General features: G+C 58.6%; 2 protein-coding genes across 6 annotated transcripts; both read left to right on the forward strand.

Annotated features, from left to right (window-relative positions):
• The first annotated feature begins 1511 nt into the window (after positions 1-1511).
• Positions 1512-17797, forward strand: Plxnb3 (plexin B3). 4 transcript variants are annotated; one of them, XM_045140329.1, is made up of 36 exons: positions 1512-1624; positions 2765-2923; positions 4418-5446; positions 5854-6033; positions 6711-6839; positions 6928-7028; positions 7463-7592; positions 7726-7882; positions 7972-8080; positions 8164-8278; positions 8409-8534; positions 8617-8733; positions 8960-9053; positions 9140-9309; positions 9501-9652; positions 9873-9978; positions 10811-10941; positions 11168-11344; positions 11466-11661; positions 11789-12028; positions 12112-12273; positions 12345-12496; positions 12630-12730; positions 12815-13038; positions 13165-13343; positions 13511-13577; positions 13942-14269; positions 14379-14482; positions 14581-14677; positions 14995-15173; positions 15325-15485; positions 16413-16560; positions 16755-16819; positions 16892-16967; positions 17082-17156; positions 17450-17797. In XM_045140329.1, exons 2-36 carry the CDS (start codon positions 2876-2878, stop codon positions 17552-17554), a joined length of 5730 nt encoding a protein of 1909 aa, XP_044996264.1. In that variant the 5' UTR covers positions 1512-1624; positions 2765-2875; the 3' UTR covers positions 17555-17797. The 4 variants fall into 4 exon arrangements, with proteins under 4 accessions (XP_044996264.1, XP_044996265.1, XP_044996267.1 ...); XM_045140330.1 differs by having other exon boundaries at positions 1541-1624; positions 2812-2923; XM_045140332.1 differs by lacking the exon at positions 1512-1624 and having other exon boundaries at positions 2771-2923; positions 17082-17143.
• A 2331-nt stretch (positions 17798-20128) lies between these two features.
• Srpk3 (SRSF protein kinase 3) lies at positions 20129-24628 on the forward strand. 2 transcript variants are annotated; one of them, XM_004672078.2, is made up of 15 exons: positions 20129-20240; positions 20321-20451; positions 20631-20739; positions 20839-20926; positions 21204-21291; positions 21763-21869; positions 21944-22109; positions 22198-22223; positions 22611-22743; positions 22835-23077; positions 23162-23262; positions 23629-23736; positions 23823-23892; positions 23972-24064; positions 24196-24628. In XM_004672078.2, exons 1-15 carry the CDS (start codon positions 20188-20190, stop codon positions 24378-24380), a joined length of 1701 nt encoding a protein of 566 aa, XP_004672135.1. In that variant the 5' UTR covers positions 20129-20187; the 3' UTR covers positions 24381-24628. The 2 variants fall into 2 exon arrangements, with proteins under 2 accessions (XP_004672135.1, XP_004672136.1); XM_004672079.2 differs by having other exon boundaries at positions 22614-22743.
• The last annotated feature ends 18 nt before the right edge of the window (positions 24629-24646 follow it).

The raw sequence follows: 24646 nt of genomic DNA on the forward strand, positions 1-24646 counted from the left end.
GAGAAAAGGAACAGGAAAGGGGAAGGATGGGAAGGAAAGAAATGGAGTTACCTATTGATAGATTGGTTTTCTTTGGAGATGTAGGAAAAAACAGTTCCAATGCTAAATTGAAGGTTGTGTGTCTATCCCGAGGGCACCCAGAAGGTGTGCGCATGTCGGGGTGGGAAGAACAGAGAGGCCAGCAGGTGTTGGAGCAGGGTGTCTGGAGACAGTTCTTGTACTGCAACTGTTGAGGGCCCTTGATGGAGGCAGTAACATGATGAGCCTGCTGTCCACATCTGCTGGGCCTTCCACCTCTGAATCCATCACCTTCCCCAAGGCCTTCTCCCCCTGCTGAGTGCCTTCCAGAATCATGCACCCACATCCTGCACTCAGGTCACCTAGCAATGGCGCTCTTACTCCAAGTCCCCAAAGGCCCGTTGGCCATTTCCTCCTGCCTGTATGTTCCATCGCCTCCTCCCTGTCCCCAGCCAACCCTCCACTGACGACCAGCCTGTAGAGAAAAGGCACGAGCCGAAAGGGCGCCATGTCGGGGCTCCTGAATCCTCTTGCCTTTCTTTGCCCCTGCACTATGTTTTCCCACAGCAGGTTTGCAGGATCCTATGGGTATCCAGATGTGTCTGCAATGCGCTCGCCTCTTCCCGTGCCCATAGCACCCATGGTCCAGGCTCTCCACTAGGGTCTCCAGCTTTTACTCGCCCTAATGCAAAGCTGTTGGCCAGGCAGCGGAAAGACAAGCTCAATTTCTGGAGCTCAGCAGCTGCAACTCTGACTTGCTGCCCTCTACACCATTTAGGCACCCCCTTCGAGAACCTTATGCCCTAGTCAAGGGATGAATGTGTCACAGATTTCTCCCCTGCCCTGTGTCTGTCAAGGTTCATGGTTCAAAGCCAGGTGGCCAGATGGAAATGGGCAGGAGCCCTGTGTGTGACTCTTTGCTTTGCCATTGATTCGCTGGCGAGAAAAAGAAATTCCTGTGCCTCAGTTTCCCCCCCGTCACCTGGGGGAAATGACTGATGCTCCTCCTGGTGTCACTGGGAATTCTGTTTTTATATTTTTCTTATTTATCTGCAAGGCGAGCAGGAAAGGGAAGATGAGAATAGGCATGCCTGGGCTTCTTGCCACTCCACACACCTGCTCTCTTTTGGAGATGTGCATCTGGCTTTAAGTGGGTACTGAGGAATCAAATCCAGGCTGTCCGACTGTGCAAGCAAACACCTTTCAAACGGCGGAGCCATCTTTCCAGCACCTCACTGGGAGTTCTAAATATGTTTACACCCACGGAATGCCCTCTCTCGGAATGGAGTCACCTGGCACTTTATGTGAGGGTAAGGAGTGTCCAAATGTCCACTGTGGGGAAAGCACACTGAATGTACTCAGCTCTCCAGCTGGGAGCCTGTGGCCAGCCCTCCTCCACACCTGCCCAGGCCCGCCAAGGAGAACAGCAGCCTGCCCTGTGCTGTTGGGCAAAGGGGCGGGCCGTGCAAGGGCTGGGCTGCCTGGCTGGGCCCGCCGGGATGTGTCAGGCCGGGCCGATTGCATTGTGGGGCGGGAGGCCAGAGCTCCAGCGGGACCCACTTCTGGCACGGCCATCTGCACCTCAGAATATTGATGACCCACCCAGGTAGGCAGGAGCTGGGGCTGGTTTGGGCCACTGGGCTGAGGGACACTGCCTCAGGTCTGCTCACGCTAGGGAGAGGCTGGAATCTGTCAGGCTGACTAGCTGGAGTCAAGCAAAAGCCATCGGGCGCCACTCTGCGCTGCAGTGGCACTTCCTGGTGCGTAGGAGCATAGTGTCCCTCGGGAGGTTGGCACTGGTGCTGAGAACGAGAGAACCAAGACTTTTGACCCAAAATGTGAAAATTGGCACCAGCCCCAAGTGGGGTGAGGAGGCCACCCGCCTGGCTCCCCACCCCCACAGCCACCCGACCGGCTCAGCCAGATGGCAGCAGCCACCTGGCACCTCATCCTGGAGCTTGCCGCTGTGTAGTTCCCGGAGGAGACAGGAGCACCAAACAAAGTGCACCTACCTCTGTGCCAGGGGCCCTATGATGGAGCGGTCTAGGCCATCCTCAGAGGACATCAGGTTGCATGTCCGAAACCAAGACTCACTTCTGGTGGCTGAGCACCTCACGGTCTTCTTTGCCATAATGCCTTCTATGCAGCCTCCTCTACCAACTGTCCTCACCACCACATTGTACCTGGCACGACTTTGCCAGTCCTGGGGGCATGGCTGGGTGGGGACAGTCGTCTCCCAGGTCAGGTGCTGGGAGGAGAAGGTCCTCTGCATGGGGCTGCCTTTGTTAGCGCCTCTGCCCCAGCCTGGACAAAGGCAGGCATTGAGGGCCAGGACTGGCACTTCAGCCAGGATCCAGGCTACTGGCTTTGTGGTGGGGGCTCTGAGGGCCACCCCATGCCCTTTCCAGAGACCCAGGGAACTCAGGAAGAAGCACCCTGCACTGGCATAGGAGTTGTGGGTCACATGGGGAAGACTGGCTGGAGGAAACCCTGTCCCTTTGTCCCTAGATCCCAGGGGATGTCTCCCTGGAGGCGGGGAGTGGCAGGGAGCCCCCTGGCCAGAACAGTCCGGGTGGGGGTAAGAGCACCAGATAGTGGGTCCCTGGCCTGGGCCTCTGGACAGAGGGGACATTGTTGGAGTGGAGGCAGGGCTGCCTTGGCCGGGCCACTATTGACAAAGCTGCCAGCTGTGGTGGAGCCCGGTCGCCAGGCCCTTGCCCCCTCCCCCGCCTCCTTCCTCCCCCAGGGCCAGCATGAATGGGGCCGAGCCTCGACTGTCTCCCTCCCACTCAGGATGATGCCCCCCACAGCCATCTTGTGCCCGTCTCCACTGCCCTGGGGCAGCTGAGCTGATGAGATGCACCAAGCTGCCCAGAAGACCTCACTGCTTCACTCCCTAGTGGCGGTAAGTGCCTGGGCCCTGGGTCCCCAAAGATCTCCCTGAGATGGGCAGGGTAGGGTAAAACAGCCCAGGCAGACCTGGGCCCATGACACAGGGCAGCTTTAGCAGGGAACTTCAAGGTCCTCTCCCTCCGTGGGTGGCAGCTCCTTTTCCCTCACCACATTCACCCTGCTCTGCCGCAGAGACACGTGGGCTCTGGAGGAAACTGGGTCCTTCCCATCTGTATTCCCAAGATAAGGGGCCCTGGAGCCTTCCTGAGTGGCAGTGGGCAACTTCTGGCTGGCACATACTCACATAGCCAGTCATACAGACCTCACTTCAGTTCAAGGCCTGCCACGAGCTCCTGACCTCTTTCCAGAGTTCTTCCCCAGGGTCACATCTGTCTGGATGTCCCCTAGGCAACCAGCTGGTGACTACTGCTGACTGCTTCTGGGGGTGCAGGGTGAGAACCTGGAGGCTTGGAGTCTTGTTCTTGCCCTTGGGGGCTCAGACACAGGGTCTCTTCCAGGCACACCTGGGGCTATCTCTGTCTAGCTCCACCCCCCCCCCAGTCAAGCTCTGCTGACTTCCCTCTAATCAACACACTGAGGACCCTTCTGGAGCGAGCCAGGCCCTGGCAGATCCTGACTAGTGGGGCACATGGGGTGGTGAATGGGCCTCTAACCACCCCCGCATCCTGTGCTGTCTCTTGGTACCCATGGCATCCCCCAGGCCCCTCCTGGCTGGCTCACAGCCTCTCTCACCCCCTCTCTTTTTCTATCCCCCCCCCACACACACACCATGCTGGCCATCCTCTAGGGGTCTAAGGCCCTCTGTGCCCTGGTCCTGGCCACCTGTTCATTGCTGTCTTTGGGACCGATATGGCTGTGTTTGGTTGTATCTTGGCCAGAAGTCAAGATTCTCTCAGGCTCTCTCTCCAAGCTAGTGAGGGTCCCTCTGTGCAGCTGGCCCTAGCTTCATTTTGTCATGAGTGTCCCGCCTTGCCACCCGGTGGCCTGGCTCCTCTTGTCCTCACGCTGTCGCTCTTTGTGGGGGTGGCCAGTCCAGGGTCGCCTTGTGGGATGTGGTTTGCACTAGCCTTCCTTTTCCCATGTCCTGCCCCTCCACCACTCAGAGTTCCTCTGTCCTGTTCTTGCGGCTTCTCGGGATCTGCCCCCATTCTAGTGTACATGCATATGAAGCAGATGAAAGAATTCTTGCCTTGTGTGTGCCCTCATCCTCAACCCGTCTCTTTCTCCAGTCCTTGGACACTTTCTTTGTCCCTCTTTCTGTCCTCTCTTTGTGGCTCCTCTGTCTCTTTCTGTTCTTTGTCCCTCAACTTTTTGCTACCAACCACCCCCAACCCTGCCTCGCTAGCTGGGAACCTCTCTGTTTCCTCGGTTTTCCGCTCTCTGCCCCCACTCTCCTGCCACCTCTACCATCCTGACCCATGCCTGCTGGGGAGCGAAGTGCCTGCGCAGCCTCCCATCAGGCCTTACACTGGCTGGATCTCCTCAGGTCCCCGAAATGGCTTTCTGGCCTCCCTTCCGCCTCCTGCTGCTGCTCCTATTGCCGCCACCTTCAACTGGAGCCCGTCGCTTCTCTGCACCCAACACCACCTTCAACCATCTGGTGATGGAGCCAGGCAGAGGCACACTCTACATAGGCGCAGTGAACCACCTCTTCCAGCTCAGTCCAGAGCTGCACGTAGAGGCTGTGGCTGTCACTGGCCCTGTCATCGACAGTCCTGACTGTGTGCCTTTTCGTGACCCAGCCGAGTGCCCACAGGCTCAGCTCACTAATAATGCCAACCAGCTCTTGCTGGTGAGCAGCGGGGCCCAGGAGCTGGTGGCTTGTGGGCAGGTGAGGCAAGGTGTATGTGAGAAGCGGCGGCTTAGGGATGTGGCTCAGCTCCTATACCAGGCTGAAGACCCTGGTGATGGGCAGTTTGTGGCTGCCAACACCCCAGGAGTGGCCACGGTGGGCCTTGTGGTGTCCCTGCCAGGCCGGGACCTCCTACTGGTGGCCAGAGGCCTGGCAGGCAAACTGTCAGCAGGGGTGCCACCCCTAACTGTACGCCAGCTGGCTGGACCCCAGCCCTTCTCCAGCGAGGGACTGGGACGCCTTGTGGTGGGTGACTTCTCAGACTACAACAACAGCTACGTGGGGGCCTTTGCGGATGCCCACTCTGCCTACTTCGTCTTCCGCCGCCGTGGGTCCCGGGCCCAGGCGGAGTACCGCTCCTATGTGGCCCGAGTCTGCCTGGGGGACACTAACCTCTACTCCTATGTGGAAGTGCCCCTTTCCTGCCATGGCCAAGGCCTCATCCACGCTGCCTTCCTGGCCCCTGGCACCTTGCTAGGTGCGTTTGCCACAGGCCCCAGCGGGGCCCAGGCAGCCCTGTGTGCCTTTCCCCTGGCCAAGCTGAACAGGAGCATGGAGCAGGCCCGGCGACTCTGTTACACCGCCGGAGGTCGGGGCCCCAGCGGCATGGAGGAAGCTACTGTGGAGTATGGTGTCACGTCACGCTGCGTCACCCTGCCCCCTGTGAGTGGAAAGGGCCTGCCTCCCAAATTCCGACAGGGACTCCCTCCGGTCGTTGCTTTCTTGGGCACTCTGTCTTGCCTTGGCATCCCTCTCCCCGTGTGGCCTGGGGCCGGCTCCCCTCTTGGCTAGGGATGCCGAGGGAGGAGCCGGCGCGGTCTCCAAGCTTCTACCTGCTATCAGCCTGTTTCTTCCCATCTCTCCCTTTGTGGGGCAAGTCTGTCTGTCATGTCATGAGGCTCAGGGACCCAGCCTTCTAGGCCTTTCTGCTCAGGTTGCTCTGCCCCGCCCCCAGTCCCTCCCAACTCCCTTCTCCCTCACTGTCTGGAAGGCGCGCTCTAAGCCCAATAGAGCCCAGGAGAGGGTCTGCCTGCCTCGTAGGGCTGATACTCAATGTCTTGCCTGTCCAGGACTCCCCTGAGTCTTACCCCTGCGGCGATGAACACACCCCCAGCCCCATCGCGGGCCGCCAGCCCCTGGAGGCCGAGCCTCTGCTGCACCTGGGGCAGCCCATCAGTGCCGTGGCAGCTCTCCAGGTGGATGGGCACACGATAGCCTTCTTGGGGGACACCCAGGGCCAACTACATAAGGTGAGAGCCTGACCAATGAGGGCGCCCTCCAGTGGCTTCCACATTGCCAGGCTGGGCTCTGCTTTGCTATCTGCCTGCGTGCCCTCGCTGCCAGTGACTCAGGGAAGTGCCAGGACCCCCTACTTTGCAGCCTGCATCTGCGCTGATGGGTCAGAGGCCTTGCCTCACGTGGACATCTGATGGGGCCACATGCTGCTCTGGGCCCCAGACGAGTGACTGCCCAGGAGCCTCCAGAGGCAGCCATATCTCCTGTGGCCAGTGGGCGAGGTAGTGAAGGTGGGTGGGGGTGATGCGCACAGTCAGCCTGCTCCCAGAACTCTCTCCAAGGCAAACTCTTGCCTCCCAGTGAACTGCTTGTCTCTGTAGCTGCCCTCCTTCCCACATGGAAAAATGTCCCTGCCACCCAAGGGACTCGCCCAGCATGCCCCTGCTACCCCAGCCTTGTGGCTTCCGGGAGAGTGACCTAACCCTGAGGGTGCTGAATGGGGGAAGTGACATGTCCTTCCCTTGGTGGCCTAGAAGGAAGGGGAGCTGGCTCTGGGGTAATGGCATGCTTCCTGAGAGGGAGCTCCTGCTTGGAGAACAGTGTGTGCCATGAATGGTTGGCATTTGGCCATCAGAAGATCTGGCGTTTGCTTGGCAGGATGGCCCAGCCCTGTCTTTGTGCCCCTGTCCAGGTTTTTCTCAACAGCTCCCAAGGCCAGGTGTACCACACTCAGCAAGTGGGGCCTCCAGGCTCAGCCATAAGCCCAGACCTGCTGCTAGACAGCAGTGGGAACCAACTCTATGTTTTAACTGCCCAGCAGGTAAGGGTTGGCCCTGGGGTTGGAAGTCTGAGTATGGCTGGCTGGGCCTCTGCCACCGCCTCACCTGTCTCTCTTGTGGCCCATCAAGGTCGACCGAGTACCGGTGGCAGACTGCCCCCAGTTTCCCGACTGTACCAGCTGCCTCCAGGCCAGGGACCCACTGTGCGGCTGGTGTGTCCTGCAGGGCAAGTGAGTGTAGGACCCCAGCCCTGGCTTAGGCCAGTGGATGCTGTGGGCCAGGAAGCTTCTCCCCACAGTAGTTGCAGAGGGGCCAGAGGTCAGTCCTGCTCCCTGTTGCTAGCTCCTTAATCCGGTCCCCACCCACCAAGCCACTGATCCCTTCCATTAATCCCACCTCAGGCCTGAGCCTCACACACTCTCCCAGGACACTTGTTCAGCAGCTGGTGTCCCACTGCAGCACCCCTCAAGCCCAGACTCCACAAAGCAGCCCGGGAATGGCATGTGGAGACCCCAAACTACCCATCACTCAGTCAAGGCCAAAGCCCGCACCTTGGCCATGAGTCCTGTGTTCCCCTTTACTTGCTCCAGTTGGGCCATTCTCCCACCTCCCTGCCGGGAAGCCTGAACCCCACATGGCGACCCAATGGGCCCCTGCCTGGCAGGTGTACACGGAAGAGCAAGTGTGAACGGGCAGCCCAGCCGAACCAGTGGCTGTGGAGCTATGAGGAAGACAGCTGTCTCCACATCCAGAGCCTGCAGCCGGCCCAGCACCCTCGCCAGGAGCAAGGGCAGGTGGGGTGCCGGGCAGCGTGAGCGCTGCCTGTGGGACAATGCCACCTGGTGTTCTCCTGTCCACTTGCAGCCCCCACATCCTCTGACCACAGCTTTCCCACCTCATCTCCCTGTTTCCCTCCCACTGTCCCAGGTCACCTTGTCTATTCCCCGGTTGCCCACCCTGGCCATGGATGAATACTTCCATTGTGCCTTTGGGGACTATGACAGTCTGGCTCATGTGGAAGGATCCCATGTGACCTGCATTACCCCCCCTCAAGACATGGTTCCATTCAATCCTCCAGGCACAGGTGAGGGGGTCCCTGGGTGGGAGTCCTGGGCTTGAAACTGGAGTGAGCAGGAGCCACATGATTGTTCTGCCACCACTGTCTTCTCCCAGACCATGTCACCTTGCCCCTGGCCCTGATGTTTGAGAATGTGGTGGTGGCAGACACCAACTTCTCCTTCTACGACTGCAGTGCTGTCCGCGCCTTGGAGGTGGCTGCCCCGTGAGTTCCTGGGCCTGGCTCCCGCTGGGCAGGGGTGGCAACCATAAATGGCACTCAGCTTGAGCAGACCCCTGTTCCCGCAGGTGCCGCACCTGTGTGAGCAGCCTCTGGCGGTGCCACTGGTGCCCACAGAGCAGCCAGTGTGTGTACGGGGAACACTGCCCAGAGGGTGAGAAGACTGTCTACAGTGCCCAGGAGGTGGGTATGCCCAATGCGCAGGCCCTTTCACCTGCTCAGCCTACAGGGGCTCCCCTACCAGGACAGGGCCAGGCCCACATGAGAGTAGGCTCAGCACAGTTTTGAAGGGCTAACGTTGTCCTTTCTCCAGGTGGACATCCAGGTGCGTGGCCCAGAGGCTTGTCCCCAGGTTGAGGGCCTGGCAGGTCCTCACTTGGTGCCTGTGGGTTGGAAGAGCCATTTGTCCCTGAGAGTTCAGAACCTTCAATATTTCCAAGTGAGTAGCCATGCGGACAGGGGCCAGGGATGATGGGAGAGAGACAGTATTTGGAGGACTGATATCATGTCTCTCGGCCCAGGGCCAGTCTGCCCACTATGACTGCTGGCTGGAGCTGCCTGGGGGTCGGCAAAGGCTCCCTGCCTCTCTGGAGGAGACAGCAGGGAACACCGGCCTCATTCACTGCCAAGACCACCAGGTGGGAGGTGCCTGCCAGCCTGACCTGCTGTCCAGCACCACGGGCACCCTTCTCACCCCCAGCTCTGCCCGGGCCCTCCTTCTCCTGTCATCACTCACAAAAGCCCACCCTGGCTCAGTCTGCTTGGAGATGCAGGAAGCAATTTCATTCTAGGGGGGTGTCCCCCTAGAAGAGGCAGACGTGCCCCAAGTGGGGATTAAGCCTGACCCTGCCCTCCACCCCACAGTTCCACCTCGCCATGTCCCAGCGGGAGCTCCTGGTGCCCATTTATGTGACCCGGGGTGAGGTCCAGAGACTGGACAATGCTCGTGCTCTTCATGGTGAGTTCTGAGGGGGCAAAGCAAGAGTAGAGGGCAGGCTGTTGGGCACAGAAGCTGGACCTCAGAATTTGCCTGACCTTCCCTAGTGACCCTGTATGACTGTGCCGTGGGCCACCCTGACTGTAGCCACTGCCAGGCGGCCAATGGGAGTCTAAGCTGCCTGTGGTGTGGCGATGGCCAGCCTGCCTGTCGCTATGGGCCACTATGCCCACCAGAGGCTGTAGAACAGTTATGCCCCACACCTACCATTGATTCGGTGAGTCTCCCGCTCCTCATAATCCCTGTCTCCTCTGCCCTACAGTCCTGTGTCAGGCCACCCTTGCCGCAGGACTCCATCCTTAGCATCTTGGCCCAGCCATAGTTCCGTTGACTGGCCAGCCCCCCTCACCACTGCAGAGTGAGATTTGAATTTGTGGGAATCCCATGTACTATCCTTCCCTGCTACAGATTGAGCCCCTGACTGGCCCCCCAGAGGGTGGTTTGGCCCTCACCATCCTTGGCTCCAACCTGGGCCGGGCCTTTGCAGACGTGCAAGATGCTGTGAGTGTGGCCGGCCAGCCTTGCCGCCCTGACCCCTCTCTCTACCGCACCTCTGCCCGGTAAGGTGCCAGAGAGGGTGGAGATGCTATCCGGGTAGGCTCTCAGAAACTGGCCACCCAGAGAGAAGGGAAGCACACAGCCAAGAAATGTGGGGCTCTGGATCAGAGCACAAAGGAGAAATAAGTGGTGGGGTGGGGGTAGCAGGCTCTGAGGGGCAGCTGGCAGGCTGCCCTGGGAGCCTTCAGTGCCCTGAGCAGCTACCAGACCTTGGTTCATCAGGATTGTGTGTGTGACATCTCCTGCCCCCAATGGCACTGCTGGACCAGTCCAAGTGGCCATTAAGAGTCGTCCACCTGGCATTTCAACCCAGTATTTCACCTACCAGGTCAGTGACTCCCCTGGGCTGGCCCCAATGCAAGGGATGGTGTCAAACTGGGTCTAAGGGTAGAAGGCAGCACTGCTGTGTGGCCAAGAAAGAAACCACATGATCTCAGAGAGCAGGCTAGGGGACAATGACAGAACGGCAAGGACACTGCCACTGGCAGCTGTCCAGGAGGCAGGCAGGCAGCAGAAACAGCAAGTGTGGCAGGCACCCAAGGCCAGTCTGGGTGTAGAGCTGTCAAGACTGACTGCAGCCCTGGATGCCTGCAAGAGCAGGCAACACAGAGAGAATGGGGACCAGACACTAGTCTGAGCATAAGACACTTGGTAGGGCCCTTTGCGGAGTGGGAACTCAAGGGAGGGAGCAGTATGAGGTGGGTGGATCAGGATCGGAAGTTCTGCTGCAGTACCCAAAGGAAGTGACTGGATCTCTGAAGTAAGGGCTCAGGAAGCTACCAGTTACCCTAAGGTGGGGGTGGGGGGGTGGTAGTGAGAGCAGAAACAGATGGCAGGGAAGATGGCAGAAGCAGGAATCAGTGCTTCAAAAAGGAGGGTATGGCCAGGCGTGGTGGTGCACGCCTTACCTTTAATCCCAGCACTCGGGAGGCAGAGGTAGTTAGATTGCCATGAGTTCGAGGCCACCCTGAGACTACAGAGTGAATTACAGATCAGCCTGGGCTAGAGCAAGACCCTACCTCGAAAAACCAAAGAGGGGGGCAGGGTATGGTTGACCGAGGCCCCTGGCCCTTAAGACACCAACAAGTGGGCCCTGCACCTCAAAGCTCCAGGGTCTTGGGGATGGACCCCATGCCTACCCCAGCCTGCTCTGTCCCTAGGACCCCGTCCTGCTGAGCCTGAGTCCTAGATGGGGCCCCCAGGCAGGAGGCACTCAGCTCACCATCCACGGGCAGCGCCTCCAAACAGGAGACAACATCAGTGCCTTTGTGGGAAGTCAGCCCTGTCCCATGTGAGTACCCAGGCATGCTCATCTCTTGGTCCGAGTCCAGCAGCTGGCAACTGGGGAGCCTTCCTATACAGTGGAGGCAGTGGACTGAAGGTTTCCTTGAAATTCCAAGGAAAGTGATTTCTGCCCCTGCAGAAGACAAATGGGCCCTTCCCTGGGGGGGGGGGCAGGACTGGGGCAAAAATGCAATAGTGAGCCAAAGCCAAGAAACCCTCACCCCACCCTGCAGCCAGGAGCCAGTGTGTCCCGAGGCCATCGTGTGCCGCACCATGCCCCAGGCCGAGCCAGGAGAAGCGGTGGTTCTTGTGATCTTCGGCCATGCAGAACGCAAACTGCTCACCAGCCCCTTTCGCTACACTGCCAACCCCCAGCTGATGGCAGCAGAGCCCAGCGTCAGCTTCCGGGGGTGAGGAGCCTGGCCAGCCCCTGGTACAGCTGATACATTGAGCCGCCCAAAAGATGGGGCTCCGGGGCTGGACTTGGCTATCCACCCCCATCTCACCTCTCTGACTACCATCCTGGCACAGGGGTGGAAGGCTGATCCGTGTCAGGGGCACAGGCCTGGATGTGGTGTGGCAGCCCCTGTTGTCTGTGTGGCTCGAGGCTGAGGCCCAGATGAATGCTTTGGGGACCCAGCCCCAGGACCCCAACCCAAGGAGGAGCTGTGGTGCCCCCGCTGCGGAACCCCAGGATTGTATCCAGATTAAGAGAGGTTTGCTACAGGTGAGCTCCCCACACACACACACTTAGGGCTCTGTCCCTAAGACATGCCCACTGAGGGGCAGGGTGGGCCACTGAGGGTGTGGGAGCAAGCTGGGGTGCTCACTGGCCTGCATTCCTGACCCCACAGTGCTCCACGGTGTGTTCTGTCAACTCGTCCAGCCTTCTTCTGTGCCACAGCCCAGCGGTGCCTGATGGAGCCCTCCCAAAGAGAGTCTTCTTTGCCCTAGACAATGTGCACGTGGACTTCGCCAGTGCCAACGGAGGCCAGGGCTTCTCGTACCAGCCCAATCCGCGGCTGGCCCCACTCACTCGAGAGGGGCTCACCCACCCCTACCGCCTCAAGCCGGGTCATGTTCTGGATGTGGAGGTTAGTGTGCCGCTAGCCAGGCCACTCCCACATGTGGTGAGAGGGGAGGAGCAGCTGGCTCAGGCCCTGGCTGTGTGTCCCAGGGTGAGGGCCTGAACCTGGGGATCAGCAAGGAGGAGGTGCGAGTGCACATTGGAGATGGCGAGTGCCTGGTAAAGACCCTGACTGTCACCCACCTCTACTGCGAGCCGCCGCCGCGGGCCCCTCTGCCAGCCAATGGCTCCGGCACCCTGCCGCAGTTTGTGGTGAGTGAGTGCCCCTGGTGGATGGGCCTCCCCGCGCTCAAAGGCCCATGCTCAGGAGCCCTGCCCCCCAGGTGCAGATGGGCAACGTTCGCCTGGCCCTGGGCCCTGTGCAATATGAGGCAGAGCCCACGATACCAGCCTTCCCTGTGGAGGCCCAGGTGGGCCTAGGCGTGGGTGCTGCTGTCCTGATCGCCGCGGTGCTCCTTCTAACCCTCATGTACAGGTGAGGGTACCCCCCCCACTGACAGGCACCTACACAAACCTCCCCCACTAGGCAGGGGTGCACCCATGGCAAGCTCTGGGTACGTGGCTATCCTGGTCTGGGCCTATGGCTAATGCCCGGCCGCTGGCTTCAGGCACAAAAGCAAGCAGGCCCTTCGAGACTACCAGAAAGTGCTGGTGCAGCTGGAGAACCTGGAGACAGGCGTGGGTGATCAGTGCCGCAAGGAGTTCACAGGTGTGTGAGAGCCGGGGGCGGGGAGACGGCGGCGGAGTGCTCACCAGACAGGAACCCATATCTTGGTGGCTCTGGGCAATGTAGATCTGATGACTGAGATGACAGACCTCAGCAGTGACCTGGAAGCCAGCGGAATCCCCTTCCTGGACTATCGCACATACGCGGAGCGTGCCTTCTTCCCTGGCCATGGAGGCTGCCCGCTGCAGCCTGAGCTCGAACAGCCTGGGGAAGAGGGTCGCCGTGCCACTGTGCGCCAGGGCCTCACGCAGCTCTCCAACCTGCTCAACAGCAAGCTCTTTCTCCTCACAGTGAGAGCCACATGGGCACCCGGGGTCTCAGATGGCAGGGGAGTGGGACTAAGGACAGGTGGGCTGAGGTAGAGGTATGAGCGCAGAAGTGGGCCTTCCTGGGGTGAATGCCAGCTCTCTGCCTAGCTCATCCACACTTTGGAAGAGCAGCCGGGCTTCTCTCAGAGGGACCGCTGCCACGTGGCTTCACTGCTGTCTCTGGCGCTGCACAGCAAACTTGAGTACTTGACTGACATCATGAGGACTCTGCTTGGCGACCTGGCAGCCCATTATGTACACAAAAACCCCAAGCTCATGTTGCGCAGGTTGGCCTTGACCTGGGCATGGTGACAAGGGCAGGGGATCACTACTGACCTGTTCCCAATTCATACTGGGTAGGATCTGGCACTGGGAGGAGGGAGCCCAGAGGGAGGCCCGGGTCCGAAGTGGCACTGAGAATCCTCACCAGGGGTTTGGGGCCTCCTCCCCGCAGGACAGAGACCATGGTAGAAAAGCTGCTCACCAACTGGCTGTCCATCTGTCTCTACGCCTTCCTGAGGGTAAGGGTTCCTCTCCAGCCAGCTCCTTCAGCACATGAGGGCTTCTGCTGGTCTTTGGCCTCTATGGTCTATACCCAAGTTTTCTTGGGGACCTTGGCTGGGACTTATGGTTGGGCCATCAAATGAGCGGACCCATGAGAGGTCCACTGAGCAGGAACGCTAGAAAAGGGAGACGTTGAGCCCTTTCCCCACCTGACTGTGAGGCAGAGGCAGGAAGGACTTGGGGCCTGCATGGGCTCTCTGGCCTTTGTCCCTCCTTGCTATAGGCAGCTGGCTATCCCTCCCACTTCCACCACATCTTCTGATGGGCCTTACTGGCCACCCTGGCCCCATGGCCAATGCTGGCCCATCTTGATGACTGCAGGAAGTGGCTGGGGAGCCACTGTACATGCTTTTCCGGGCCATCAAGTACCAGGTGGACAAGGGCCCTGTGGATGCGGTGACAGGCAAGGCAAAACGGACTCTGAATGATAGCCACCTGCTGCGAGAGGATGTGGAGTTCCAGCCTCTGACTCTGATGGTGTTGCTGGGACCTGGGGCTGGTGGAGTGGCAGGGGGAAGTGAGATACAGCGAGTGCCAGCCCGGGTGCTCGACACGGACACCATCACCCAGGTCAAGGAGAAGGTGTTGGACCAAGTCTACAAGGGCACCCCCTTCTCCCAGAGGCCTTCAGTGCACACCTTAGATCTGGGTGAGAGAGCCATCCCCACTCCATGCCCATCTACTGTCCCTCCTACACCTGCGCTAGGAAATGTGAGGCACAGGCAGTAGGGTAATGGGGCTTCCCTGCATCCCTCCAGAGTGGCGCTCAGGACTGGCTGGTCACCTAACCCTGTCAGATGAAGACTTGACCTCGGTGACTCAAAACCACTGGAAGAGACTCAACACCCTGCAACACTACAAGGTGCCCATGCTGGGTGGCAGGGTGCATGGGGGGGGGGGCGCCGAGCTGCCTCTGTGAGCAGCCTGTGAAGGGCCCAGACTGCTCTGCTTTCTCCCTAGGTCCCAGATGGAGCAACAGTGGGGCTCATCCCTCAGCTGCACAATGGTGGCACTGTCTCCCAGAGCCTGGCGCAGATCGGCTGCCCCCCTGGAGAAAGTGAGTCCCTTGGCCTAGACACACCAACATTGCCAGGAGCACCAACAGTGCTAGGGGTTGCCCAGGACTAGATCCAGCAGAGCCTGAGACTGGCCTAACAGAGGCCTGCCTGGTCATGCCATGGCCCCTCCTCCTTGCTCTGCCAAAGCTCCCGGCTGAACCAAGGTGTAGAAGGTCCAGATCCATGGGCGGTCAGGCTGAGCAAGCTCTTGTTCCCAACCCCTCCTGCCCTGACCCCACCTCTCCCATGAGGAGTGTGGGCTGCTAACACAGGACGGGCAGGAACAAGGACTGAAGCCAGGTTTCCATGCTCTCAGACACCCACATGCTGGAGGACGGTGAGGAGGGTGGGGTGCGACTCTGGCACCTGGTAAAAGCCACCGAGGAGTCCGAAGGAGCAAAAGCACGACGCAGCAGCCTCCGGGAGCGTGAACGGGAGCGGGCGCGGGCCAAGGCCATTCCAGAAATCTACCTCACCCGCCTGCTCTCCATGAAGGTTGGTGCAGCCACGGGTACCAGGCCATGGAGGACACTTGTCAAAGAGCCTTGATCAAGCAGGGGAGTGGATGTAATCCTGGAGAGGCAGGGGCCAGTCCCTCATACCCTGCCTTCATGTATTCATATGGCCCTCATTGCTTACCTTACAGGGCACCTTGCAGAAGTTTGTGGATGACACCTTCCAGGCCATTCTCAGCGTGAATCGACCTGTGCCCATCGCCGTCAAGTATCTGTTTGACTTCCTGGATGAGCTGGCAGAAAAGCATGGCATCGAGGACCCAGAGACCCTGCACATCTGGAAGACAAACAGGTGTTTTTCCTCCTGACCTCTTCCTGTTCCCCACTGTGCAAGTGGACCAGAAGGACAAGGACATCCTGGCATAGGGCAGCTGGTCTAACTCAGGAGCTTGGGCTTTGTAGCATCAGTCTGGGTTTCTATTTGTCTTTGTTTATTTATTTTATATTTTATCTTATTATTTTATTTTGGTTTTCTAAGGTAGAGTCTCGCTCTAGCTCAGGCTGACCTGGAATTCACTATGTAGTTTCAGGGTAGCCTCGAACTCATGACAGCCCTCCTACCTCTGCCTCCCAAGTGCTGGGATTAAAGGCATGAGCCTTTAATTTTTTTTGTTGTTGTTTATTTTTATTTATTTATTTGAGGGCAACAAACAGAGAGAGAAAGAAGCAGAGAGAGATTGAGAGAGGAGAGTGGGTGCGCCAGGGCTTCTAGCCACTGCAAATGAACTCCAGACGTGTGCGCCCGCCCCCTTGTGCACTGGCTAACGTGGGTCCCTGGGGAATTGAGGCTTGAACCGGGGTCCTTAGGCTTCACAACAGGCAAGCGCTTAACCGCTAAGCCATCTCTCCATCCCTTATTTTTAATTTTTGAGGCAGGGCCTCACTCTAGCCCAGGCTGACGTGGGACTCACTCTGCAGCCCAAGTTGGCCTCAAACTCACAATGATCCTCCTACCTCAGCTTCCAGAGTTCTGGGATTGCAGGCCTGAGCCACCATGCCAGGCATCAGGCTGGGTTCCTGCCCCACTCTCAGCATGGACTGACAGGAGGTCTGGGCTCAGGCCCCCTGAGGCATGAGGCGAGCTCCCAGTGGAAAACAAGGCTTAGGTCTGCAGCTGCCTGGCTCCAGCGACTAGACATCCCTGTGGGAGGGGTGGGCTGCGGTACAGAGGGGTATGACAGCAGGCCAGGCCTCATCCCCACACTCGGCTTATCCTCAGCCTGCTGCTGCGGTTCTGGGTGAACACCTTGAAGAACCCACAGCTCATCTTCGATGTGCGGGTGTCAGATAACGTGGACGCCATCTTGGCTGTCATCGCACAGACCTTCATTGACTCCTGCACCATCTCAGAGCATAAAGTGGGCCGGGTAAGGGCACAGGCAGGCCATCAGAGATGGACAAAGAGGTGGGGGGGATGGGAGCCCGGTGTGGGGCAGAGCCTGGCTGGGGCTGGGGAATGAGCCCTGTTGGTGGGAGGGTTGCACCATGAGGCTAGAAGGCCCGGACACTGGGGCTCGCCCACCTGCCTGCTCACGCCTAGCACCTCCCCCGCCTGGAGTAGGATTCCCCAGTGAACAAACTGCTCTACGCCCGGGAGATCCCTCGCTACAAGCGGATGGTGGAGAAGTAGGTATCAGGACCACGGGGCCTGGGGGGCAGGCTGGAGTTGCTGGTCTCTAACTCTACTGGCTCTTCCAGATACTATGCGGACATTCACCAGAGCTCTCCGGCAAGCTACCAGGAGATGAACTCAGCTCTAGCTGAGCTCTCTGGGGTGAGGCGTGCCCACACACATTTAGGGGGAGGCTAAGCGGGAGAGCAAAGGAGGGAGCCTTAGGGGTTAAGGTCTGGTCTGGGATCTCACTGTCTCCCCATGTGCTGCTCACAGAACTACACGTCCGCTCCCCACTGTCTACAGGCTCTGCAGGAACTCTACAACCACATCCACAGGTATTATGACCAGGTGAGGCCCAGGACACTGGGGGGAGGGGCAATTAGAGGAGGAGGAGCCAAGACAGATGCCCACAGGACCTCCCTGACAGTGGCCTAAAGAGGGAAGGAAAGGGGCTAGCCTGTGCTGGAAGGGCTGAGTTTGGGGAATGGGCTTGGTTTTCATCTGAGCCTCTCTGGGGAGGCCCCCAGCAGCCCTTCTCAGCATTCCTAGGCCCCTGCTGAGACGCAGACAAGACTGGATGGCCTTGGGCTGATGGGCAGAGAGGTGGGGCTTCAGGCAGGTACCCTCTTCTGCCCTGCTAGATCATCAGTGCTCTGGAGGAGGACCCTGTGGCCCAGAAGATGCAGCTGGCCTGCCGCCTGCAGCAGATCGCTGCCCTGGTAGAGAACAAAGTGACTGACTTGTAAGCCGGGGGACCGCAGTTTGCACCTGAAGCCCACCAACCTTGTCAGCACCAATCAGGACTCATTGCCGCAGTGGTTAAAGACTCCCAGACCAACCAGTGACTGTGGAAGGGTTGGCAGAGTGGGCTCTACCCCCAACTTGTTTCTAATTTATAACAATCCCTACCCCTTTTCTGCCACTGTATTTATTTGCTTGCTGGAGAATCACATCTGGGAATAAAATAGAAATACAAATTTTTAGTAAAAGCCCAATCCCCAGTCCCTATCTTCCCCTGCAAGAGTCATCTTGGTCCTCCTTGGGGCTGGGAACCCTTCAGTCCCATGGCTGTGGCCTGCTGCCCAGAGGGAAGGAAGAGTTCATTAGGCTTTCCATATTTTGCCCTGCCCCTCCATTCTTGACCTCCCAGGCCCCACAGGAAAGCTTCCCCTACTTTGATGCCTGTCCCACCCTTACTATTTTTTTTGGTTTTTCGAGGTAGGGTCTCATTCTAGCCCAGGCTGACTGGGATTCACTATGGAGTCTCAGGGTGGCCTCCAACTCATGGCGATCCTCCTACCTCTGCCTCCCGAGTGCTGGGATTAAAGGTGTGCACCACCACGCCCGGCTCCACCCTTACTTTTTTTAAAATATATTTTATTTATTTATTTGACAGAGAAAGAGGGAGAGGGAGAGAGAATGGGCATGCCAGGACCTCCAGCTACTGCAAACAAAATCCAGGTGCATGTGCCTCCTTGTGCATCTGGCTTATGTGGGTCCTGGAGAGTTGAACATGGGTCCTTTGGCTTTGTAGACAAGTGCCTTAACCGCAAAGCCATCTCTCCAGCCCCCTTACAAGATTTTCCTTGGCATAGAACATTGAACAAAGTGTCTCCCACTTTGGGATAGCACTGTCACTGTCAAGCCCCCTCCTCTTCATTCAGACAACCCCAACCTCCATCTCCCAGCTACACACTTCCCCTTTTATTATCTATTCTCTCTTAGAAGGATCCAGTATGAGCTTGCTTGCTTTCCTTCTTTTTGTTTGCGGTAGGGTCTCACTCTAGTCCAGGCTGACCTGGAATTCACTATGTATAGTCTCATATATAGTGGCCTTGAACTCTCTCAGTGATCTTCCTACCTCTGCCTCCTAAGTGTTGGCATTAAAATGTGTTTGCCAGGCTGGAGAGATGGCTTAGACATTAAGGCATTTGTCTGTAAAGCCAAAGGACCTCGGTTTGATTCCCCAGGACCCACGTAAGCCACACACACAAGGGGGTGTATGCATCTGGAGTTCGTTTGCAGTGGCTGGAGGCCCTGGTGCGCCTATTCTCTCTCTCTCCCCTCAAATAAAGAAATAAATAAAGTTAAAATATTTTTTTAAAAAAAGGTGTGCACCACCACTCACAATGAGCTTTCTTTCTTTTTTTTTGTGGGGGGAGGGATTCGAGGTAGGTTCTCACTCCGGCCCAGGCTGACCTGGAATTCACTATGGAGTCTCAGGGTGGCCTCGAACTCACGACGATCCTCCTACCTCTGCCTCCTGAGTGCTGAGATTAAAGGCGTGCGCCACCAAATGAGCTTTCTAGCTCCTCAGTGAAACCTGCAGACTCCAGGCAAGATCCTCAGTTGCTCTCCTACCTTGCACCTATGCAGTGCACAGCCAGCCCATGGAGGTCTCCCATGTGTCCTGCAGACCTCCGCCCCTGTGGTGCCCTGTGCTTCTGGGGACCCAATTCCTCCTGCTGTTTTAGTATACACAGGCTCCTTCTGTCACCATCCTGGTTACAAGCGCAACTGTGGGTGGCTTGTTTCCCAGGAACACATAGCAGAGCTGGCCCACAATGAGCACCTGCATTGGTGGACACAGGAAAGCAGAGGTAGCCAGCCCTGGAGCCAGGGAGAGGTCCTGCAGGTCACAGTGGTGATGGAGGGGGTCTGCTGCCTCTGGTGGGAGGAATGACCTCCTTCAGCTCTCACCCCTGGTCCCCTCTCAACCACAGGGTGTCTAATGACACAACATTCAAGGGGAGTCTGACTTCCCACCTGTTGCTCCCAGCACTTTGAGCCACAGGAAAACTGGGATCAGGCTGAGAATGGGCAGGAAATGGGGTCCCAATGGTATTGGGAGGATTCACTTCCTGGACTCTCCTATGGGCTAAGTAGGAAGTCCAAGAATGTTTCCAGTGCCCTTCAGCACTGGGCACGAGAGAGCCCAGCCTGAGGACCTGGCCACCATGTCCAACTACATCTTGTCATGGGAACTCTCTCTCTCCACTCAGTCTTCCCCTGCCCCATCAGCCTTGGAGTGCCAGAAGTCCAGATGACTCTGTATGCGTCACACTTCCCATAGATGCCTCTCCAGGCTGTGGAGAGTAGGTCTAGGGACTGAACCACCGCTGCAGCCAGGACTTGATGCTGCTGCGCCTCTGGGGTGTGGGTGAGACAGGGGGACTAAGCCTTGGGGTCTGGCTCTCCTGGGCAGCCATGCTGCACCGCCCCTCCCCGCGCTGCATACCTTGCCCGCAGCTGAGCAGCTGGGAGGCTATTTATAAAGGCGGGTGAGATCAGCAACAGAGGCTATAAATGCGCGGCCACAGTTGGGCCCCCGCAGGAGCAGCCACCCCAGGGCACCAGAACTGTGGGCGGTGAGGCCGGGATGAGTGCCAGCACAGGTGGTGGCGGCGGGGACAGTGGCGACAGCAGCAGCAGGTAAGGCTAGGCCCAGGAAGACTGGGGTCCCTGTGTTCCATGTGTTCACTGCCTGTGGTCTCTCCCTCCCTTACCCACAGCTCACAGACCTCCTGCGGGCCTGAGTCTTCAGGCTCTGAACTGGCTCCAGCCATACCAGCACCTCGGCTGCTTCAGGGACTCCTGGGCTCTGATGATGAGGAACAGGAAGACCCCAAGGACTACTGCAAGGGTGAGGCCTGGCCTTGGGTGCTTTCAGCAAGCTAGATTACCACTGCAGGGCTCAGGACAGCCTGGAAGAAGGATGGCCAGAGACTGACCCCACGTGGGTCATATGGCCAGCTACACTGGGTTGTAGTGAGGGACAGTAGCGGGAGATGCCTCACTCTGATCTGTGGTTCCCTTTGGCAGGTGGTTACTACCCGGTAAAGATTGGTGACCTGTTCAATGGACGGTACCACGTGGTGCGCAAACTCGGCTGGGGCCACTTCTCTACTGTCTGGCTCTGCTGGGACATTCAGTAAGTGGCTGTGATAAGTCCCTGGGCTTCGTTGAGGGTATCACCTTGGCCATGTGAGTCTAGCCAGGCTGCCAGCCAATGAGGGTCTCTGCATTGTAGGCGCAAGCGCTTTGTGGCCCTGAAAGTGGTGAAGAGTGCAGGACATTACACAGAGACAGCTGTGGATGAGATCAAGCTCCTGAAATGTGTGAGGCACCTCCCCTGCAGCTCCAAGCTCCGTGAACTGCCTGGGGCAGGGCCTGCCGCTGCTCTGAATGGCGGCGGGGTGGGGCTCCCAGAGTGGCAGGCTCCAGCTGGCTCTGCCAAAGGCCCAGAGGGCAGGAGAGGCCCGAGACAGGCTGTGGCCATGTCTCTCCAAGTGGGCCCCAGCTGGAGTTAAGGAGGGTCTGAGGTGCTTTGGGGGGTTGCCAAGGAGGGCAGCTGGTTAAGTAGCAGGTTAGAGCTAGCTATGGCTTTTGTTCTAGGTCCGGGACAGTGACCCTACTGACCCCAAACGGGAGACCATTGTTCAGCTGATTGATGACTTCAGAATCTCAGGGGTTAACGGAGTCCGTATCCTTTGCAGGATAGGCAGGGTGGCAGCAAAGGGGGCTTGGTGTCCTGGGCTACACCATGGGGACTAACTTGTGAAGCAACCCTACCCTTTGGGCATTCATGCCTCCAGGGAAGGGTCACAGGTTGGTAATGCTTATCTGTGGGTACTGCTAATGCTCTCAGGGGCCACTTTGGTTCCCCTTTGGCATAACTGCATAGTGAAGTTGGTCTGAGGCCTGTGTTGCTTCTTGCTTCTCCAGTGCCCTGTCTCTGGGGATAACAAAATGTACCATCCCAACTGGCACACCTCTGCCAGTGACAGAGACACTATAAATAATAACATGGGACAGTGGTGGCCATCAGGATGACCCTGGGAAAGCCCAGCCTCCCCACTTCCGCCCTACTGGAGCCCTGTTGCTCCTCCAACAGGAGGGAGAGGGGACCTGTGACCCAGTTGTGTGCCCCTGGCTGCCCTTCACTCCAGACCAGATGTGTGCATGGTGCTGGAAGTCTTGGGCCACCAGCTCCTCAAATGGATCATCAAGTCCAACTACCAGGGTCTGCCTGTGCCCTGTGTGAAGAGCATTGTGAGGCAGGTAGGTGCTGCCCAGGGCTCCGGTAGCAGCTTGGCTGGATCTAGTTGGTAGAGTGGGGTTGTGACTCTCCCCAGGTGCTACATGGCCTGGACTACCTCCATACCAAGTGCAAGATCATCCACACGGACATCAAGCCTGAGAACATCCTGCTGTGTGTGGGAGACGCGTACATCAGGCGCCTGGCAGCTGAGGCCACCGAGTGGCAGCAATCAGGGGCCCCACCCCCATCGCGCTCCACAGGTACTACATGCATATGTAGGGTGGCTCCAGGCCCCTGGGCTTCAATCCCTGCCTGAACCACCCTGCATTCCTTTCTCCTCCCACTCAGTCAGCACTGCCCCCCAGGAGGTTCTGGTAAGTTGTGACATGCCCGCCCTTCTTGCCCTATCTCCCCTCCTTGTCCTCCCAGCTTCCCTACTCGGACACCCGGGCCCCACCGCCTCTGCAGTGACACTTCTAAATGCCCCAGATGAGAGTAATACACAGGGTGGGTCACGTGTTGCAAATTACCCTTGGCGGCCACTGGGCCCAATGCTGCCCCAGCGGGAAGACACTGGGTCTTCCCCTAATGTCTGCTTCAGGTTGCTTTGGCTGATACTGGGAGCTCTGGAGAGTAGGAGGAGGCAAATGAGGGCTTGTGGTCAAGGGGTGCACCAGAGGGAGATAGCACCATATTCTAACGCGGGAGTCCCGGGGTCTAGGGCTGGGCAGAGAGCCCGGGGGTGACCCTGACTCTGGCAGCAGACTGGTAAGCTGTCCAAAAGCCAGAGGAAGAAGATGAGGCGTAAACGGAAGCAGCAAAAGCGGTTGCTGGAGGAGCGGCTGCGGGACCTGCAGCGGCTGGAAGCCATGGAGGCTGCGGCCCAGGCCGAGGGTGAGGGGACAGAGGGGCCACCCAACCACCCAGCCCACACGAGCTCCAGGCCTCTGCTCACGTCACGTGCCTCTCTACCCCATCTTCTCAGACTCAGGCTCAAGACTGGAGGGGGGCAGCGGCTCCACCTCATCTTCAGGCTGCCCCCTTGGGGGCACCAGGGCTGTCCCCTCCCCAGCCTCCTCCTCCCCTGCCCCGGGGGGCAGCCGCCGTAGCTTCAGCCCTAGCTCGCAGACCTCAGGCTTCTCGGGCTCCCTCTTCTCCATGGCCTCAGGCTCCATCCTCTCAGGCTTGTCTAATCAGCGGGAGGCCGGAGGCCTTCTGTCTCCCAGCAGTAAGTGTGAGAAAGAGTGGGCTGGGGGGCAGGCGGAGGGGGGAGGAACTGGGCCAGATCCATCTTTCCTTCTTCTTTCCCCAGCACCATTTGGTGCTTCCAACCTCCTGGTGAACCCCCTGGAGCCCCAAAATGCAGACAAGATCAAGATCAAGATTGCAGACCTGGGCAATGCCTGCTGGGTGGTATGCACACCTTGGGGTGACAGGATGCTTGCACTTGAGGAGCCCTGCCTTAGGTCTGTGCAGAACCTGGCCTACTGGCATGGCCCAGTGCTTGCAAAGCCAGCAGTCCTCTTGAGCAAAACCAAGAGCCATTTCCTACCTCTGTCCCAAAGCAGCACAGCGCTGCCTAGCCTGAACTACCCCCATGGCAAGGGGCAGGGCGGCACTGGGAGGTCAGTCTCCGGTCACCTGGCCAGTTCTTCCTGGGTCATGTAGCAAGCCCCACGGAACACTTCTTGGGTGCATGGACCAGACTTGGAAGTGGGGCTGTGGGGGCATACCAGCCTGGGCCCAGGCTCCTATCCCCAGGGCTCCCCTTTTCTCCAGCACAAGCACTTCACGGAGGACATTCAGACTCGGCAGTACCGGGCTGTAGAGGTGCTGATCGGTGCAGAGTATGGACCCCCGGCAGACATTTGGAGCACAGCCTGCATGGTACGCCTGCCTCGGCTGCCCCCAGGACTAGGACGGGTCTCCTGCTGGAAGCCTCACACCCCCTTCCCCCACCCCTCCCCCTCCAGGCCTTCGAGCTGGCCACTGGTGATTACCTGTTCGAGCCTCATTCTGGAGAAGACTACAGTCGTGATGAGGGTAGGAGAAGGAAGCCCTTGCCTTGGCCTCAGGACCTCCAGCCTCCCTGCCCACCCAACAACCTCCTCTCTGCCCACAGACCACATTGCTCACATCGTGGAGCTTCTGGGAGACATCCCTCCAGCCTTCGCCCTCTCAGGCCGCTATTCCCGGGAGTTCTTCAACCGGAGGGGTAGGGACTGAGTGGGCTCAGGCCACGCGGTGTACAGGAGCGGAGGGGAGGGCAGGGGCCTTGGGTTCTGATGGTGGGAGTACGGGGTGGCGGCCAGCCTAGGGACATAGCCTAGTGCTGCCACACCCCAGGAGAGCTGCGGCACATCCACAACCTCAAGCATTGGGGCCTGTATGAGGTGCTCATGGAGAAGTATGAGTGGCCCCTGGAGCAAGCCACGCAATTCAGTGCCTTCCTGCTGCCCATGATGGAGTACGTCCCGGAGAAGCGGGCCAGCGCGGCCGACTGCCTCCAGCACCCCTGGCTCAATCCCTAGGTCCTGCCACAGCTGCAGGCAGCAGGGGCCAAGGTGGCTTTGCCTCCAGCCCTCAGTGCCTTGAGGGATAGCAGGCAACTCCCACCGCCCTGCAGGAGCTGCCCTCTCCTGCCCTGCTGGGTACGGGCCTCCTCACCCCTATGGAAGGGCAGACATGCTGAGGCAGGCCCGTGCTGTAGTGTGTCTGTCTGCTCACGGTCTCTCAGAGGGTCCTGAGCAGGAAAGTATGCCTGTGCCTTTCTTAATAAAGTGTGAACGGAAACAGC

This window comes from Jaculus jaculus, chromosome X (assembly GCF_020740685.1).
Source record: "Jaculus jaculus isolate mJacJac1 chromosome X, mJacJac1.mat.Y.cur, whole genome shotgun sequence".
NCBI classification, from domain to species: Eukaryota; Metazoa; Chordata; class Mammalia; order Rodentia; family Dipodidae; genus Jaculus; species Jaculus jaculus.